This window comes from Nerophis lumbriciformis, linkage group LG07 (genome assembly GCF_033978685.3).
Source record: "Nerophis lumbriciformis linkage group LG07, RoL_Nlum_v2.1, whole genome shotgun sequence".
NCBI classification, from domain to species: domain Eukaryota; kingdom Metazoa; phylum Chordata; class Actinopteri; order Syngnathiformes; family Syngnathidae; genus Nerophis; species Nerophis lumbriciformis.
Window position 1 is genome coordinate 3,009,326 of NC_084554.2, and position 21,083 is coordinate 3,030,408.

At 38.4% G+C, this 21,083-nt stretch overlaps 1 protein-coding gene across 1 annotated transcript in view; it reads left to right on the forward strand.

The window, feature by feature from the left end:
- Window positions 1-21,083, forward strand: part of rab18a (RAB18A, member RAS oncogene family) — a 43,952-nt gene that overhangs the window by 13,407 nt on the left and 9,462 nt on the right. Inside the window, exons 2-5 of the mRNA XM_061964809.2 lie at window positions 3,006-3,061; window positions 17,503-17,564; window positions 17,776-17,848; window positions 17,942-18,060. Coding sequence (XP_061820793.1) covers window positions 3,006-3,061; window positions 17,503-17,564; window positions 17,776-17,848; window positions 17,942-18,060 — 310 coding nt within the window. The remainder of the gene's footprint in view (window positions 1-3,005; window positions 3,062-17,502; window positions 17,565-17,775; window positions 17,849-17,941; window positions 18,061-21,083) is intronic.

Genomic DNA, 21,083 nt, shown 5'->3' on the forward strand with positions numbered 1-21,083 from the left:
AGAGTGCGTTCCAATCCTTTCTACAACTCTTATTTTTTTGTGATTGGAGCACATACTTGTTGGTCACAAAAAACATTCATGAAGTTTTCTTCTTTTTATGAATTTATTACGGGTTTACTGAACATGTGAGCAAATGTGCTGGGTCAAAAGTATACATACAGCAATGTTAATATTTGCTTACATGTCCCTTGGCAAGTTTACCTGCAATAAGGCGCTTTTGGTAGCCAACCACAAGCTTCTGCTGGAATTTTTGACCACTAAATTGGTGCAGTTCAGCTAAATTTGTTGCTTTTCTGACATTGACTTGTTTCTTCAGCATTGTCCACACGTTTAAGTCAGGACTTTGGGAAGGCCATTCTAAAACCTTCATTCTAGCCTGATTTAGCCATTCCTTTACCACTTTTGAGGTGTGTTTGGGGTCATTGTCCTGTTGGAACACCCAACTGCGCCCAAGACCCAACCTCCGGGCTGATGATTTTAATTTGGAGCTAATCCTCCTTTTTCATTGTCCCATTTAAAGCACCAGTTCCATTGGCAGCAAAACAGGCCCAGAGCATAATACTACCAACACCATGCTTGATGGTAGGAGTGGTGTTCCTGGGATTAAAGACCTCACCTTTTCTCCTCCAAACATATTGCTGGGTATTGTGGCCAAACAGCTCCATTTTTGTTTCATCTGACCACAGAACTTTCCTCCAGAAGGTCTTATCTTTGTCCATGTGATGTCATGAAACAAAAATTTAGCGGTTTGGCCACAATACCCAGCAATATGTTTGGAGGAGAAAAGGTAAGGCTTTTAATCCGTGATAATTTTGGTCACAATAACCGTGATAAGAAATGTTCATACCGTGACATCCCTCGAACAGTAACTGTTTAAATATAGGAAAAGAAAACACTGTACTTTAATCAAGTGATTCTTTGGTGTACCAAAAGATGGAGCCCACACCACAGTTTGAGAATGACTGGTTTATGAAGTACAAGGAAGAATAATTCTTATATAAACATTGTGGACCTTATTGAAAAATTAGATACTGGTAATCTTGTTCATTTCATCATGAGAATCAAAACTGACTTAACTATTTATTTATGAGAAATGTATTTATTGTTTATGTAATATTTATTTACTTACTCATTTACTTATTTATTTCATTCACTGTTAATTAGGGCCCGCATGGCCCATTGTATAAGGACTCCCAAAGGGAGTCCTTATGCAATGGGACATAAGGACCTATTGAATTTGTAAGGTTTTATTATTCTTTATTCTTTATTCTTCCGCCGCCACTTTAAACTGTAATTTGACCCACTTAACATGCTTCAAAACTCACCATATTTGACCCACACATCAGGACCTGCAAAAATTGCCTTTTAGTAAAAAACCAAACCCCAAAACTCAAAATTGCGCTCTAGCGCCCCCTAGGAAGAAAAAAAAAACCAGACTGCCTGTAACTCCCACTAGGAAGGTCGGAGAGACATGAAACAAAAACCTTTATGTAGGTGTGACTTAGACCTAGATTTCATAATAGTATATTCTCGGGCAAAAATCAACAGGAATTTGGCAATTCCCCCTTCAAGACAAAAAAGTACTAAAAACAGTCACTTTTGCCTCTTTGAGCTGTAATTTGACCCCCTTAACATGCTTCAAAACTCACCAAACTGAACACACACATCAGGACTGGCTAAAATTGTGATTTAATGAAAAAACCTAACCCCAAATCTCAAAATTATGCTCTACCGCAATTTTTTAATAAAACGCAGAAAAAACTGCTCCTCGGAAGAAAAAAATGACAAAACTGCCTGTAACTCCCACTGGGAAAGTCAGAGAGACATGAAACAAAAACCTCTATGTAGGTCTCACTTAGACCTACTTTTCATAGATTGACAACCCTCAGCAAAAATCAACAGGAAGTTTGCAATTTCCCCTTCAAAAACTAAATTTTTTTATAAACCGGTCACTTCTCTTCAAACATTATCTCCTCTGAGCGCGTTTGTCGTTTCGGCTTCAAACTAACACAGGAGAGAGATTGAACCCTTCCGAAATAATTTTTCTAACTGCTCCGGTTTTGATTTTATGAGCCTTCTAAGAACCGCTGCGCTGATGCTGCTGCGCTGCTGTTTTCTCAAGATGGCTGCTTAAAAGCAGGAAGCACCAGCGTGCCCACACAATGCAGACAAGGTAGGTACACTAGACAAAAGTATTGGGACAATTCGGACTAAAAGTAGACAAAAGTATTGGGACACTTATGACTACCACTGGACAAAAGTATTGGGACATTTAGGCCGAAAACTGGACAAAAGTATTGGGATACTTGGGACTAAAACTTGACAAAAGTATTGGGACACTTGGGACTAAAACTTCACAAAAGTATTGGGACACTTAGGACTAGCACCTGCCAAATACGCGGGCCCGACCAATGCTGCTTGCAGCTTTAATTTAATAATTGATTCACTGTTATAACTTATTTCATTGAACGCCTTTAAATCCAGATTGAGAGCACTTGAGATGACGTTTTTAAATCAACTGTTTTTCTAAATGTGTATGTCATGTCTTTTTATGTAACTGTATCTCTCCCTTGAAAAAGAGTTTATTTCCTGGTTAAATAAAATAAAATGTGTTACAGATTGAGTACAAACAAATGTGTTAGAAATTGCTTTAAAACAGAAAGGGGTAGAACTAAATAAAGTCTGCTTCTTCCTAATCCTTTTCGGACATAGGAAACATGTGATGTATCATATTGTAATTGTACGCATGTTCCATTAACTACAACCATAACCATAAAGTTGCTTTGACATTGGCAGTAAATACTGTAGATGTATTTCAGAATGAACTTTGTCTTTTGGCCCACAACCTGACAATGATGTCATCTTGCGATTAGGCAGCCTCTGCACATGGCAGACATTATAGATGTAGGATTAGATAAGTATGTCTGTATCAAGTTATTAGCTAGTCCACCTGTTGGTGATTTGAAAATGTTTTAAGCCTTCTGTTTTCTCCATCCTCCCCACAGCCTCCTCCTCAGATTCACAGATGACACATTCGATCCGGAGCAAGCCGCCACAATAGGTGAGTAATCACGGTGAGCTCATTTGGCAAATGGATAAAACAGAAATAGACCAAAATGTGACATGAACCAAATTAATGTAACACAAGGCAACATCTGACATTTCAACAATAGTATCAAATACATTTACTGTAGCTTTAGTTGACCAACATGTTGGGAAATTTAGTGGACCAAAACCAAATCAAACTAAAGTATGACTGAAAGTAACATGTATTTTAGGGGTAAAAAAAAACTATGAAAAGAACTAAATCAAAAACTGCTGTTGACAGAAGTATTTTATTTGATTATTGTATATCATCATCGGCGGTCACTCGAACGAGTATGACGATCCTCCTGTTAGGGGTGTATCCCTTTATGGAGGATGCCTGTGCGTGACTTTGTTTTACGTGGGGAGACTGGTGCACAGACAGTCACCACACAATCCTTGACAGAATCGGGTCAGGGTCCAGTGGCATGGAATCCAAGACGACTGGGGACCCTTTTCTGCTGCAGCCTTCTTCCACCATCGCAGCCTTTGTGGTAGACCTTAAATCTGCACTTTAACGTCATGCCCAAGACACATATGTATATATGTTATATATGTATATTACAACTTTATAGATGTATTTTACAACTCCTGATAGGAAGTCACCATCTGTTATAGTACATTAATGCACATTCATGAACATATCAAATGTTAATGTGACAAATTGTAGCAAAAGGCTCATTTCGATCTGTTTGACCTCAGGACCCAACTTTTACACTACAGAGGTGACCTGGGGACCACTCCAATATTAACACTGAATGAGTACTCTTACTCTTGATTTTGATCATATTTAATAAAATAAAACATCTAACCTACTTACAGTTAACTACCTTTGTTAATCACAAATATTATTAATTTAACAAATCAATCATAGGCTTAGGTCAGGCTGATTAGAAAAATACATTTACACACAATATGTATTATCCATCCATCCATTTTCTACCGCTCGTCCCCCTGGGGTCGCAGGGGGCGCTGGAGCCCACCTCAGCCACAATCGGGCGGAAGGCGGGGTACACCCTGGACAAGTCGCCACCTCATCACAGGGCTTATTGACTGGTATTTCACTCTCCTTACTGACTAATGTGTGAGGGACTACAAGTTCACTGTGTTGTTTCCAGGAAAACAAATAATCATTCCTCATTTATCGTGGGTAATGGTCGCGATAAACACATTTCTGCATGATTATTATTAATAAATGACATATGTTCATAGTTGAAGCATAAAAAACTGTCTACGACTTTTTTTTTAAACATTGTTAGAGCAGTATTTTTCAACCACTGGTGTGCCGCGAGCTACAGTCTGGTGTGCCGTGGGAGATTATGTCATTTCACCTAATTGGGTTAAAAATATTTTTGTCAATCCAACCATCCATCTTCTTCCGCTTATCCGAGGTCGAGTCGCGGGGGCAGCAGCCTAAGCAGGGAAGCCCAGACTTCCCTCTCCCCAGCCACTTCGTCCAGCTCCTCCCGGGGGATCCCGAGGCGTTCCCAGGCCAGCCGGGAGACATAGTCTTCCCAACGTGTCCTGGGTCTTCCCCGTGGCCCCCTACCGGTCGGACGTGCCCGAAACACCTCCCGAGGGAGGCGTTCGGGTGGTATCCTGACCAGATGCCCGAACCACCTCATCTGGCTCCTCTCCATGTGGAGGAGCAGTGGCTTTACTTTGAGCTCCCCCCGGATGACAGAGCTTCTCACCCTATCTCTAAGGGAGAGACCCACCACCCGGCGGAGGAAACTCATTTCGGCCGCTTGTACCCGTGATCTTGTCCTTTCGGTCATGACCCAAAGCTCATGACCATAGGTGAGGATGGGAACGTAGATCGACCGGTAAATCGAGAGCTTTGCCTTCTGGCTCAGCTCCTTCTTCACCACAACAGATCGATACAGCGTCTGCATTACTGAAGACGCCGCACCGATCTCGTGAACAAGACTCTGAGGTACTTGAACTCCTCCACTTGGGGCAAGATCTCCTCCCCAACCCGGAGATGGCACTCCACCCTTTTCCGGGCGAGAACCATGGACTCGGATTTGGAGGTGCTGATTCCCATCCCAGTCGCTTCACACTCTGCTGCGAACCGATCCAGTGAGAGCTGAAGATCTTGGCCAGATGAAGCCATCAGGACCACATCATCGGCAAAAAGCAGAGACCTATTCCTGCAGCCACCAAACCAGATCCCCTCAACGCCCTGACTGCGCCTAGAAATTCTGTCCATAAAGGTTATGAACAGAATGGGTGACAAAGGGCAGCCTTGGCGGAGTCCAACCCTCACTGGAAACGGGTCCAACTTACTGCCGGCAATGCGGACCAAGCCCTGGCACTGATTATACAGGGAGCGGACCGCCACAATAAGACAGTCCGTTACCCCATACTCTCTGAGCACTCCCCACAGGACTTCCCGGGGTACACGGTCGAATGCCTTCTCCAAGTCCACAAAGCACATATAGACTGGTTGGGCAAACTCCCATGAACCCTCAAGGACCTTGCCGAGAGTATAGAGCTGGTCCACGGTTCCACGACCAGGACGAAAACCACACTGTTCCTCCTGAATCCGAGGTTCGACTATCCGGCTTTTTTTGTCAAACCAGTAATTATAATCCGCAAATAATGTGCCGTTGTTGAGTGTCGGTGCTGTCTAGAGCGCGGCATAGTAACCGTGTAATACTCTTCCATATCAGTAGGTGGCAGCAGGTAGCTAATTGCTTTGTGGATGTCGGGAACATGGTTTGTCGTGATCACAATATGCAGACGACAGCGGGAGACAGCGTGCAGGTAAAAAGGTATTTAATGCTTAAACCAAAAATATACAAAAGGCATCGAAGCTTAGGGATGGCTATGCAAAACGAAGCTATAACTGAACTGGCTGCGAAGTAAACAAAAACCGAATGCTGGACGACAGCAAAGACTTACAGCGTGTGGAGCAGCAGACAGCGTCCACTAGTGATGGGTCCGGCAACACCGATGCATCGGCGCATGCGTCGAGCTCATAGAGCAAAACCCTGTGTCGGTGCGCGTACCGCTTTTAGAAAGTCACGTGACCGATCATGAGCTGTTTTGATCACGTGACCGATACGCGAACTGTGTCGCACTGACGCCTCCTCTGTGCCCTGTGAGCGTGTCTTTTCTCCAACCGGAGTAATAATAACTAAGAGAAATCGTCTAAAATGTAATACGTCGGAAAAACTTTTCTTTTTCTTTTTTTAATAAAAATTTATAAAAAAAAAAAATTCCCAGTCCACAATCATCCACAACACGTTCTCTTAGATTTCCATGTTATGATACATGTTCACATTATTGATGGACTGTATCTAAAAAAGATACAAATATATTTTTATTTAAATGAAGATATGCAATAATCCTAAATGAAATACAATGACTTGGTTTATATTATTGTATATACTAGAGCAGGGGTCACCAACGCGGTGCCCGCGGGCACCAGGTAGCCCGTAAGGACCAGATCAGTCGCCCGCTCGCCTGTTCTAAAAATAGCTCAAAGAGCAGCACTTACCAGTGAGCTGCCTCTATTTTTTAAATTGTATTTATTTACTAGCAAGCTGGTCTCGCTTTGCTCGACATTTTTAATTCTAAAAGAGACAAAACTCAAATAGAATTTGAAAATCCAAGAAAATATTTTAAAGACTTGGTCTTCACTTGGAATAAGCGGTAGAAAATGGATGGATGGATGGGTCTTCACTTGTTTAAATAAATTCATTTATTTTTTACTTTGCTTCTTATTACTTTTAGAAATACAATTTTAGAGAAAAAAATACAACCTTAAAAATTATTTTAGGATTTTTAAACAAATATACCTTTTAAGTTTCTTCCTCTTCTTTCCTGACAATTTAAATCAATGTTCAAGTAATTTTTTTTATTTTTTTATTGTAAAGAATAATAAATATTTTAGCTTCTGGTTTTTCAACAAAGAATATTTGTGAAATATTTCTTCAAACTTACTATGATTAAAATTCAAAAAAATTATTCTGGCAAATCTAGAAAATCTGTAGAATCAAATTTAAATCTTATTTCAAATTATTTTGAATTTCTTTTAAAAAAAATGTCTGGAAAATCTAGAAGAAATACTGATTTGTCTTTGTTAGAAATATAGCTTGGTCCAATTTGTTAAATATTCTAACAAAGTGCAGATTGGATTTTAACCAATTTAAAACATGTCATCAAAATTCTAAAATGTATCTTAATCAGGAAAAATTACTAATGATGTTCCATAAATTCTTTTTTTAATTTTTTCAAAAAGATTCAAATTAGCTAGTTTTTCTCTTCTTTTTGTCAGTTGAATTTTGAATTTTAAAGAGTCGAAATTGAAGATAAACTATGTTTCAAAATTTTATTTTAATTTTTTTCGTGTTTTCTTCTCTTTTAAACCGTTCAATTAAGTGTTTTTTTCATCATTTATTCTCTACAAAAAACCTTCCGTAAAAGGAAAAAAAAATGTATGACGGAATGACAGACAGAAATACCCATTTTTTTATATACCGTATTTTCCGCACTATAAGGCGCACCTAAAAACCACAAATTTTCTCAAAAGCTAACAGTGCGCCTTATAACCCGGTGCGCTTTATTACGATTCATTTTCATAAAGTTTCGATCTCGCAACTTCGGTAAACAGCCGCCATCTTTTTTCCCGGTAGAACAGGAAGCGCTTCTTCTTCTACGCAAGCAACCGCCAAGGTAAGCACCCGCCCCCATAGAACAGGAAGCGCTTCTTCTTCTACTGTAAGCTACCGCCCGCCCCCGGAAGAAGAAGAAAAAACGCGCGGATATCACCGTACGTTTCATTTCCTGTTTACATCTGTAAAGACCACAAAATGGCTCCTACTAAGCGACAAGGATCCGGTTCATAAAAAGACGCAATCTCTCCATCCGCACACGGATTACTACCGTATTTCACAGCAACTGATATTCCTGTGAACCGCACTGTGGAACGGGAGCACGTACGGTGAATATTCGCACCACAGGGAATGAGAAGTCATCCTTCACTGTGGTTCTAGCTTGCCATGCTAACTTCCACCCATGGTGATATTCAAAAGGAAGACCTTGCCAAAAGAGACCTTTCCAGCCGGCGTCATCATAAAAGCTAACTCGAAGGGATGGATGGATGAAGAAAAGATGAGCGAGTGGTTAAGGGAAGTTTACGCGAAGAGGCCGGGTGGCTTTTTTCACACAGCTCCGAAGGCGAACACACTTTCACTAAGACGGGCAGACAGCGCCGGACGACATACGCCAACATTTGCCAGTGGATCGTAAATGCCTGGGCAGATATTTCGGTCACAACTGTGGTCCGAGCTTTCCGGAAGGCAGGATTCACAGAACAACAGCGACACTGACTCCGATGACTTCGACGAGACGGAACCGGCCATTTTGGATCCCACGCTTGCGCAACTTTTCAATTCGGACACCGAAGACGAAGAATTCGAAGGATTTACGAATGAAGAATAACTTCAGAAGGTGAGCGCTATGTTTATTTTGTGTGTTGTGACATTAACGTTCGAGCAACATTATGTTGCTATTGCTCTACACCATTTTGAATTTTACTATGTTTGTGATTGCACATTTGCGTACATTTTGGGACAGAGTTGTTAGAACGCTGGTTTTCAATATATTATTAAAGTTTGACTGAACTATCTGACTTTTTGACATTCCCTTTAGCGCAGCGTAGGCGCGGCTTATAATCCGGGGCGGCTTATTGGTGGACAAAGTTATGAAATATGTAATTCATTGAAGGTGCGGCTAATAATCCGGTGCGCCTTATAGTGCGGGAAATACGGTATATAAATTTATTTATTTAGCTATTCTTGTTTAAATCACACTTATGTGTAACTTACAAATGACAATATATTTATTTATTTAAGTGTGTATCAAACTGGTAGCCCTTCGCATTAATCAGTACCCAAGAAGTAGTTTTTGGTTTCAAAAAGGTTGGTGGCCCCTGTACTAGGGCATACAATCAGTGTCAGTTGAGTCGGTCCATAGGTTGCCTGTAGGGATTTTTAATGTCCAGCAGATGTCAGTATTTAGTGACACAGTATCGACACAGTATCAATACAGTTTTGCAATGTGTCGAAACGCTTCATGACGCCTCATCAACCCATCACTAGCGTCCACATAGTACATCCGTACATGACATGACAATCAACAACAAATTAGGAGCGCAAGACAAGAACTAAAACACTACACACAGGAAAACAGCAAAACACAAGTCACGGCGTGATGTGACAGGTGGTGACAGTACACCTACTTTGAGACAAGCAGTATAGGGCCTATGTGTCAAAGTCAAAGCCCGCGGGTCAGATCCGGCCTGCGAATGAATCATCTATGACCCCCGGGATGGTATTTGATTCGTATTAGTATTAGAATCGGCCCGCAAGCCACAGCCGCCTGCTGCTGTTTTGCACGCACCAATACTCCATCAGTGTTGCTGCTAGGAATGTTTTAAATGGGGTTGCAGGGACCCAATCAAGTTGTAAAAATTGGGTCCTACAGTAAATTTTTGGGGCCCCACTTTTTTGTAAGCGTTTTGAAAACAAATGATAAATGTATGCATTATCTTGTTATATCTCACATCCTATATTGTGTTTTGGAAAAAGGTTGTCATAAACGTTGCTTAATTCATTAAAAAAAAATAATACAAAAGAAAACAAATGTTTATGTAAATGTATTGAGTTATAAACATTCATTCACTTTCTTCTAGGGCTGCAGCTAACGATTATTTTTCTATCGATTAATCTATAGATTATTTTTTTCGATTAATCGGTTAATCCATAGATTTTTTTCGATTAATCTATAGATTATTTTTCCTTTTACCGATTTTTTTTTTAATTTAAAATGAAGAGGAAAAAATAAATGTAGGCCAGTTTTTTCAAAAGGCATGGCTTTTATTTACAAAAAAAAAAGTATGGCCACTAGTCAGTCAACATTGACAACAACATGACAAAATATTCTGTAACAATGTAAACATTTAAAACTTTTAACATTTAACAAAATTAAAAGTAGCTTATTTGCTTTTTAATGTGCAAATATAAAAGTAAACATCCAGTGCAAATCTTAATATTCTGGAATAGTATAAGCATTTCAAAAGTAAAAGTATTGCTTATTTTGCTTTAAAATGTGCAAAAATAAAGATAAACATCCAATACAAAAAAGTGCAAAACGGAAATATTCTGTAACAAGTGTAAACATTTCAACAAAAGTAAAAGTATTGCTTATTTGCTAAAATGTGCAAAAATAAAGCTAAACATCCAATACAAAAAAGTGTACAGTGTAAACATTTCAACAAAAGTAAAAGTATTGCTTATTTTGCTTAATAACACAACAATGATAGTATGATTAAAGTGAAAGTTAATTGTTGGTTTGTACATAGTATATGTAACTGTTAATGTTGTAAAAGGTATTTGCACAACTAATTAACGTTAGCGTTTGTGACACGTCTTGTGCCGTGGGGTTCTTTCAGGACCGACAGACTGAACGCCAGACGGCTTTGCCAGGTTTACAATCTTTTAATTTTACACAAAGTCTTTTCTCTTCCAACTGCGCGGATCGCGCACCTGGGCACGTTTGCGGCGTCGCCGCTCGCTCGCCGCCGCCGCCGCCTCTCCACAGCGTTAAAGAGGAGCGCGTCTTTGTAAACACTGAACAGGCACGCCAAACGCGCCTCTCAGAGCGAAACGGTGCTTTAGTTTATGAATTTACAACGCAGATACAAATGACACATTCATGTTTTTGTGTAATAATGACAACGTATACGCACGCGGACGATTGACTTGTTGATGGTGATGGCAAGAACGCTGTCGGGGGTTTTCTTTTCAAATGTTCGTTCATAGCCGTTGTGCTGCTATGATAGGCCATTTCCGCTCGACACAGTGTGCATACAACAACATTATTAGGCCGTTTATTGAAATACTCCCACACTTTTGACGACTTTTGGCGTGCTTTTTTCCCCTCGCTCGCATCGTCTGCTTTGCGCTCCGCCATGACAGTAAAGTAATGTGACGTAAATATGCGACGCGCCGACGCACAAAAACGGCGTCGACGTATTTACGTAACCGATGACGTCGACGCGTCGTTTCAGCCTTACTTTCTTATTTCCTTCGTGGATCTAAACTTTGCCGCTGCCCGTATTTTTTTCTATATTTTCATTGTAATATTTTCAGAATGTGTTTGTTCTATTTTTGGCCAAAGTAAGACAAAGAAAACAATCTGAAGTTGTCTTTATTTTTTATTTTTTATGCCATGATTTTAATAGTCCGGCCCGCGTGTGCACAGATTTTCCTCCGTGCGGCCCCTGAGCTAAAATGAGTTTGACACCCCTGGTGTAAGGAAACCGTTTACAAAACTGGCAAATCAATCCCAGGGACGGAAACACTGGGAGCCGGTTCTAAATAAAAACTAGTTTTCGATTCCCATCCCTAATAATAAAACAAGACAAATACTGCACTGTAATTCTCCCTCTCTGGGCCAAGGGGTAATTGGAGCCTTTCCCAGTTGTGCTCCGGTGGAAGGCAGGTTACACCCTCATTGCAGACAACATTCACACTCGAGGGCCACTTTAGTGTTGCTAATCAACCTATCCCTAGGCACATGTCTTTAGAGCTGGAGTACCTGGAGAGAACCCAATAAATCTAATTTAACACCGAAAACATGTAAAATATGCTTAAAATTTTTTTTTATAAATATATATGTATATACAATGTAGTTGAAGTGCGATGTAGCGAGGCACGGCTGTATTCAAAACATTGCGCAAGGTCAAGGCATGGGTGGCTCCTGTTGAACTTGGCAAACTGAGATTCTCTGACAACCAGATGTCTGCACTGAAGTTAAGCCCCTCTTTGTTTACTTAAGATTCAAACAAAGTCACTTTTAATCTCTCACCGCTCTTTTACACTGAAAGTATTGGTACCATCTGGAGCAATAAGGTCAACTCAGTTTCTGTCATTTGTCACATTAACTTGTTGACACAAATCTCGATTGTGTTATGTTACACAGTCACTCTGCCCTTAACGACCTGTAATGCTAATGACGCATTATTATAGCAGCTGCTCACCAGTCAGTACCAAAAAAAAAGGAGATGGTTTGTATTAAGAAGAGCATTCATGAAGTAGCTGAGACGTGTCAAATAGCAGTTACGGTACATGTCTGCCGACTGGCAAAAAGAATGCAAGATTTCAGTCCAAACCAATCCACTTTATTTGTATAGCACATTTAAACAACAAAAATGTTTCCGAAGTGCTGCACAACTATATTAAAAACAATATTAAAAAATTATCCTTAGCTCCACCAATGACTGAAAAAAACAAAAATAATAACAATAAAAAATAAATATAAAACCAATATAAAAATAAATATGATTAAAAATGATTTTAAGGGGTAAAACTAATTTAAAAAAAAAAAAAGAAATGCAAGATTTCAGTCCAATCCACTTTATTTGTATAGCACATTTAAACAACAAAAAATGTTTCCAAAGTGCTGCACAACAATATTAAAAACAATATTAAAAAATTATCCTTAGCTCCACCAATGACTGAAAAAAACAAAAATAATAATAATAATAAAAAATAAATATAAAACCAATATAAAAATAAATATGATTAAAAATGATTTTAAGGGGTAAAACCAATTTTTTTAAAAAAAGAATGCAAGATTTCAGTCCAATCCAATCCACTTTATTTGTATAGCACATTTAAACAACATAAATGTTTCCGAAGTGCTGCACAACTATATTAAAAACAATATTAAAAAATGATCCTTAGCTCCACCAATGACTGAAAAAAACAAAAATAATAATAATAATAAAAAATGAATATAAAACCAATATAAAAATAAATATGATTAAAAATGATTTTAAGGGGTAAAACCAATTTAAAAAAAAAAAGAAATGCAAGATTTCAGTCCAATCCACTTTATTTGTATAGCACATTTAAACAACAAAAATGTTTCCAAAGTGCTGCACAACAATATTAAAAACAATATTCAAAAATTATCCTTAGCTCCACCAATGACTGAAAAAAACAAAAATAATAACAATAAAAAATAAATATAAAACCAATATAAAAATAAATATGATTAAAAATGATTTTAAGGGGTAAAACCAATTTAAAAAAAAAAAGAATGCAAGATTTCAGTCCAATCCAATCCACTTTATTTGTATAGCACATTTAAACAACATAAATGTTTCCGAAGTGCTGCACAACTATATTAAAAACAATATTAAAAAATGATCCTTAGCTCCACCAATGACTGAAAAAAACAAAAATAATAATAATAATAAAAAATGAATATAAAACCAATATAAAAATAAATATGATTAAAAATGATTTTACGGGGTAAAACCAATTTTAAAAAAAAAAGAGATGCAAGATTTCAGTCCAATCCAATCCACTTTATTTGTATAGCACATTTAAACAACAAAAATGTTTCCAAAGTGCTGCACAACAATATTAAAAACAATATTAAAAAATTATCCTTAGCTCCACCAATGACTGAAAAAAACTAAAATAATAATAATAATAAAAAATAAATATAAAACCAATATAAAAATAAATATGATTAAAAATGATTTTAAGGGGTAAAACCAATTAAAAAAAAAAAAGAATGCAAGATTTCAGTCCAATCCAATCCACTTCATTTGTATAGCACATTTAAACAACAAAAATGTTTCCAAAGTGCTGCACAACAATATTAAAAACAATATTAAAAAATGATCCTTAGCTCCACCAATGACTGAAAAAAACAAAAAATAATAATAATAATAAAAAATGAATATAAAACCAATATAAAAATAAATATGATTAAAAATGATTTTACGGGGTAAAACCAATTTAAAAAAAAAAAGAAATGCAAGATTTCAGTCCAATCCAATCCACTTTATTTGTATAGCACATTTAAACAACAAAAATGTTTCCAAAGTGCTGCACAACAATATTAAAAACAATATTAAAAAATGATCCTTAGCTCCACCAATGACTGAAAAAAACTAAAATAATAATAATAATAAAAAATAAATATAAAAAAAATATAAAAATAAATATGATTAAAAATGATTTTAAGGGGTAAAACCAATTTAAAAAAAAAAAGAATGCAAGATTTCAGTCCAATCCAATCCACTTTATTTGTATAGCACATTTAAACAACAAAAATGTTTCCAAAGTGCTGCACAACAATATTAAAAACAATATTAAAAAATGATCCTTAGCTCCACTAATGACTGAAAAAAAAAAAAAAATAATAATAATAAAAAATAAATATAAAACCAATATAAAAATAAATATGATTAAAAATGATTTTAAGGCGTAAAACCAATTTAAAAAAAAAAAGAATGCAAGATTTCAGTCCAATCCAATCCACTTTATTTGTATAGCACATTTAAACAACAAAAATGTTTCCAAAGTGCTGCACAACAATATTAAAAACAATATTAAAAAATGATCCTTAGCTCCACCAATGACTGAAAAAAACAAAAATAATAATAATAAAAAATAAATATAAAACCAATATAAAAATAAATATGATTAAAAATGATTTTAAGGCGTAAAACCAATTTAAAAAAAAAAAGAATGCAAGATTTCAGTCCAATCCAATCCACTTTATTTGTATAGCACATTTAAACAACAAAAATGTTTCCAAAGTGCTGCACAACAATATTAAAAACAATATTAAAAAATGATCCTTAGCTCCACCAATGACTGAAAAAAACAAATAATAATAATAAAAAATAAATATAAAACCAATATAAAAATAAATATGATTTTAAGGGGTAAAACCAATTTTAAAAAAAATAAAAAATAAAAATCTACATTTAAAAACACAGAAGACCACACAACTCACGTAAGTGTTAAAAGCCAGAGAATAAAAGTGGGTCTTAAGACGAGACTTGAAACACTGCAATGTGGGAGCAGTTGGAACATGGAGGGGCAGAGTGTCTCCCCTGGTTTTAAGTCTGGTCTTGGGCACCACGAGCTGGAGCTTGCTCTCGGACCTCAGAGCGCGCGCAGGAGTGTAAATTTGGATGAGGTCCGAGATAAAATGAGGTGCCAGTCCATGCAAAGCTTTAAAAGCAAACCGCAAGATTTTAAAATCAATTCTAAAATGAACAGAGAGCCAGTGCAAAGTCTCAAGAATTGGGGTTCAAAAGTTCAAAATTGGTGGTCAAAAGTTATTACAACATTCACTTCACATGGAATCATGCCTATCATCTAATAGAACAAGCTAGCAGTTACAGCAGGGGTGCTCACACTTTTTCTGCAGGCGAGCTACTTTTCAATTGATCAAGTCGTGGGGATCTACCTCATTCATATATATCATTTATATTTACTTATTTATGAAACATATGTTTTTGTTAACAAGTTAAAGGTGTTTAATGATAATACAAGCATGTTTAACACATATAAAGTTAAAAGTTAAAGTTAAAGTACCAATGATTGTCACACACACACTAGGTGTGGCGAAATTATTCTCTGCATTTGCCCCATCACCCTTGATCACCCCCTGGGAGGTGAGGGGAGCAGTGGGCAGCAGCGGTGGCCGCGCCCGGGAATCATTTTTGGTGATTTAACCCCCAATTCCAACCCTTGATACTGAGTGCCAAGCAGGGAGGTAATGGGTCCCATTTTTATAGTCTTTGGTATGACTCGGCCGGGGTTTGAACCCACAACCTACCGATCTCAGGGCGGACACTCTAACCACTAGGCCACTGAGTAGGTAACAGGCCACTGAGTAGGTAATATAGTTAATATTGTTAATAAATTAAAGGTGTTTAATGAAAATACAAGTTTGTTTAATACATATAGTTAATATTGTTAACAAGTTAAAGGTGATTAATGATAATACAAGCATGTTTAACACATATAGTTAATATTGTTAAGTTAAAGGTGTTTAAAGATAATGCAAACATGTTTAACACATATAGTTAATATTGTTAACAAGTTAAAGATGTTTAGTGATAATGCAAGCATGTTTAACACATATAGTTAATATTGTTAATAAATTAAAGGTGTCTAATCATAATACAAGAATGTTTAACACATAGTTAATATTGTTAACAAGTTAAAGGTGTTTAAAGATAATACAAGCATGTTTAACACATATAGTTAATATTGTTAAGTTAAAAGTGTTTAGAGATAATACAAGCATGTTTAACACATATAGTTAATATTGTTAATAAGTTAAAAGTGTTTAGAGATAATACAAGCATGTTTAACACATATAGTTAATATTGTTAATAAGTTAAAAGTGTTTAGAGATAATACAAGCATGTTTAACACATATAGTTAATATTGTTAATAAGTTAAAAGTGTTTAGAGATAATACAAGCATGTTTAACACATATAGTTAATATTGTTAATAAGTTAAAAGTGTTTAGAGATAATACAAGCATGTTTAACACATATAGTTAATATTGTTAATAAGTTAAAAGTGTTTAGAGATAATACAAGCATGTTTAACACATATAGTTAATATTGTTAATAAGTTAAAAGTGTTTAGAGATAATACAAGCATGTTTAACACATATAGATTCCTTTCTTTCATGAAGACAAGAATATAAGTTGGTGTATTACCTGATTCTGATGACTTGCATTGATTGGAATCAGACAGTGGTGCTGATAAGGTCCGCATTTTCGAATGGAGGAGAAAAAAAGTCCTCCTTTCTGTCCAATACCACATGAAAGTGGTTGGTTTTTGGCATTTTATTTATCCAGCTTCCGTACTCCTTTGTATACACTTTACAAGAAATACATTGTCGGCAAACTCCGTAGCTTGCTAGCTTGTGCACGCCAGCTTTCCGAGACTCTTATTTTGGTAGCGCAGGCAGGATGAAGAAGCGCTTTTATTGTGCAACTGTGCAGCCGGTCTTTGGAGTTTTGACGACAGGTACGGCGCCAGAGTCTGTTGAAATAAAGTGTTTCTCGCCTTCCAGTCGGTAATTTTACTGAGCTGGCAGCAGCCAGCGTCATCTCAGAAGACCCTCGGGTGCCGTGAATGTCAATCAAGTGACGAAAGTGACGTCATAGTGAAGATTTATGATCGCTCATTTTTAGGACTATTTTTTTAATGCCTGGCTGGTGATCGACTGACACACCCTCCGAGATCGACCGGTAGATCGCGATCGACGTAATGAGCACCCCTGAGTTACAGTATCAATATTTATAATGTTCACACAGTGCATCACACACACAATTCTAAATTGGGCTATAAAAATGTACTTAATGGCAAAAGTCAATTCAAAAGCCTGTAGTTGGGTACAGTACTGGGACCCCTGCACTTATTTGCATGTTGTCTGCTATTTAGCATGTCTTTCACATGACATCAGAGACTCCTTGCAAGTTGGACATTAAGTGTTTTTGTCTTAAAATGGTCAGCTTGTCAACGATGTAGCAGGTGAAGTGTCACAGAGGCTGCTTTTTCCTTGTCTAGGTGTTGACTTCAAAGTGAAGACCATCTCCGTAGACGGTAACAAGGCAAAGCTGGCAATATGGGTAAGTGTGCACAAAGTATTGTAGGAACAGTCAAGTCCACAAAAAATTGGGAGTTCATTTACTGAAGTTCCTGCTAGTGTCCAGAAGATGGCACTCATGCACCACCCTCTCCTACACTGAGCTCCTCTTTGCAGCTTTTGTCAAGTCTGCCTTGGTCTTTGCTCTGTTCCAACTCCTATTTTTCCTTTTTTAAGATGGTTTTGTGTTCCAGGACACGGCTGGACAGGAGCGCTTCAGGACCCTGACACCCAGTTACTACCGAGGTGCCCAAGGAGTCATCCTAGGTAGGATAGTCATCACATGCAGCATCATGGTCATCACAGGACCTTCATGTGTGAACTGTCATGTCAGCATATATCTCTCGTGTTTCTGTCCAGTGTACGACGTCACAAGACGAGAAACCTTCACTAAACTGGAGAACTGGCTCAACGAGCTGGAGACATACTGTACGAGGAATGACCTTGTGAAAATGCTTGTCGGAAACAAAATTGATAAGGTGAGTGGAGTTCTGGTTGTTTTTCTTCCATTATTATATTATACAAATTCAATTCGTGGTCCTCCGCCTGCCAGAGAAATCCCAGTTTGATTTGGACCATGTTCAAGTTGTGTGTATTAGGAAGAGTACTTTTATTGAGCTAAATTAGGGCCATACATTTTGTACTCAAAGTCAACTTTTAAACCGAAAAATCAAATTTTGTTGTTGAATATTGAAAAATACATTATTGTATGTATTACAAAAATAGCACACATTTTTTTCCAGGTTGATTATAGGTATGATATGCTCTACTTAAACTATTTGTTTTTCACTTGAATATATTGTGGTATTTGTGCTTTGGTTTTGTCATATTGAAATCTTAGTTTTTAATGTTATTAGGGACCACAATGTCCCTTTGGGACAGAGGACCCTATTGTATTTCGTGCGTTTTATTATTATTATTATTATTCCGCCGCCTCTTTGAGCTCTAATTTGACCCCCTTAACATGCTTCAAAACTCACCATATTTGACACACACATCATCATCATCATCATCATCGGCGGTCACTCGAACGAGTATGACGATCCTCCTGGTAGGGGTGTATCCCTTTATGGAGGATGCCTGTGCGTGACTTTGTTTAACGTGGGGAGACTGGTGCACAGACAGTCACCACACGATCCTTGACAGAATCGGGTCAGGGTCCGACAAGACGACTGGGGACCCTTTTCTGCTGCAGCCTTCTTCCGCCGTCGCAGCCGTTGTGGTAGTTCTTAAATCTATCGTCTTCCGCCTGCTCCGCCGTTGAGGTCTTCACCGTATCCCTGGCTAGGGGGCAGTCAGGTACTAGGCCTTTGCCAAGGGCCACCTGGGGTAACAGTAGTAAAGGGGTTAACCTCCTAGTGCCCCAAGACCCCATAGAGGAGTCTCCACTGCTGGATGCACTTTAACGCCATGCCCAGGACACCAGCATGACGTACAAGAGCCAGGACGGCTCTTGATATTGTTACTGTCAATGTCTGTGTAGACCCATTAGTTTGTTTCCATTCAGGAGCGCTAGCTTGCTGGTAGCAGTTAGCTATTGTATCCTCCTACGGTGTGTAGTGAAGCATGTTCAGCTATTCCTTGTCCTTCAGGGATGATACTTGTAAGAAACTTACTTTATTTGTCACCAAGGCGATGAGGATTAGTGATTTAAAAGTAGCTAAAACTTTACCGACTGCGGATGAACGTTAGCAAACGGCTCAGAACCTCTTACAAAGCGGCGCTTCAGTGTTTATAGCTTCAACTTTGTTAGTTTTTAAGCCAAAATGCATCCATTCTCCCTTTTCTATCTCCACACTGTTTCTGCTTGTAAGCACTCTGTGTGTGTGCGTTGCCTAACATGTGCCTCTGCTCGTTTTACCAGCAACGTAACGGCGGCCCGCTGCCATGTCCGGGAAAAAAAGTACCCGTATTTTTCAGAAGCATTATACTGTTTTTACTTCATTAATATCGCAGTACTTTATTACAAAACCCAAAACCAGTGAAGTTGGCACGTTGTGTAAATGGTAAATAAAAACAGAATATAATGATTTGCAAATCCTCCTCAATTAATTGAATAAACTGCAAAGACAACACATTTAACATTCGAACTGGAAATCTTTATTTTTTGCAAATATTAGCTCATTTGGAATTTGATGCCTGCAACACGTTTCAAAAAAGCTGGCCTAAGTGCCAAAAAAGACCGACAAAGTTGAGGAATGCCCATCAAACACCCACTTGGAACATCCCACAGGCGAACAGGCCAACCGGGAACAGGTGGGCGCCACGACTGGGCACAAAAGCAGCCTCCACGAAACGCTCAGCCACCCCCAAACAAGGATGGGGCGAGGGCCACCACCCCGCGAACAAATGCGTGAGCAAACTGTCCAACAGTCCAAGAACAACATCTCTCAACCAGCCACTGCAAGGAACCCAGGGCCCCCACCATCCACGGTCCGCAACACCACCAAAAGGCCCAGAGAATCCGGAGAAACCACCGCACGCAAGCATAATAAAAAAACAAACCCCAAAACTCAAAATTGCGCTCTAGAGCCCCCTAGGAAAAAACACAGACAAAACTGCTTGTAACTTCCGGTAAGAATGTCGTAGAGACATGAAACAAAAACCTCTATGTAGGTTTGACTTAGACCTAGATTTCATAAATTGGCATTCTTCAGCAAAAATCAACAGGAAGTTTGCAATTCCCCCTTCAAAACAAAATTTTAGTAAAAACAGTCACTTTTGCCTCTTTGACCTGTAATTTGACCCCCTTAACATGCTTCAAAACTTACGTTATGGGGGCGGCATGACGTAGTGGGTAGAGCAACCATGCCAGAAACCTGAGGGTTGCAGGTTCGCTCCCCGCCTCTTACCATCCAAAAAAAAAAATCGCTGCCGTTGTGTCCTTGGGCGGGGCACTTCACCCTTTGCCACCGGTGCCACTCACGCCGGTGAATTGAATGATGAATGATAGGTGGTGGTCGGAGGGGCCGTTGGCGCAAATTGCAGCCATGCTTCCGTCAGTCTACCCCAGGGCAGCTGTGGCTATGAAAGTAGCTTACCACCACCAGGTGTGAATGATTGATGGGTTCTACATGTAAAGCGACTTTGGGTTCCGGTACTTAGAAAAGCGCTATATAAATCCCAGTTATTATTATTACCAAACTGGACACACACATCAGGACTGGCAAACATTGCGGTCTAATAAAAAACCCAACCCCAAAACTCAAAATTGCGCTCTAGCGCCTCCTAGGATGAAAACACAGACACAACTGCTCCTAGGAGGAAAACTCAGACACAACTGCCTGTAACTTCCAGTAGGAATGTCTTAGAGACATGAAACAAAAACCTCTATGTAGGTCTCACTTAGACCTACATTTCATATATTGACAACCCCCAGCAAAAATGAACAGGAAGTTTGCAATTCCATCCATCCATCCATTTTCTACCGCTTATTCCCTTTGGGGGCGCGGGGGGTCGCTGGAGCCTATCTCAGCTACAATCGGGCGGAAGGCGGGGTACA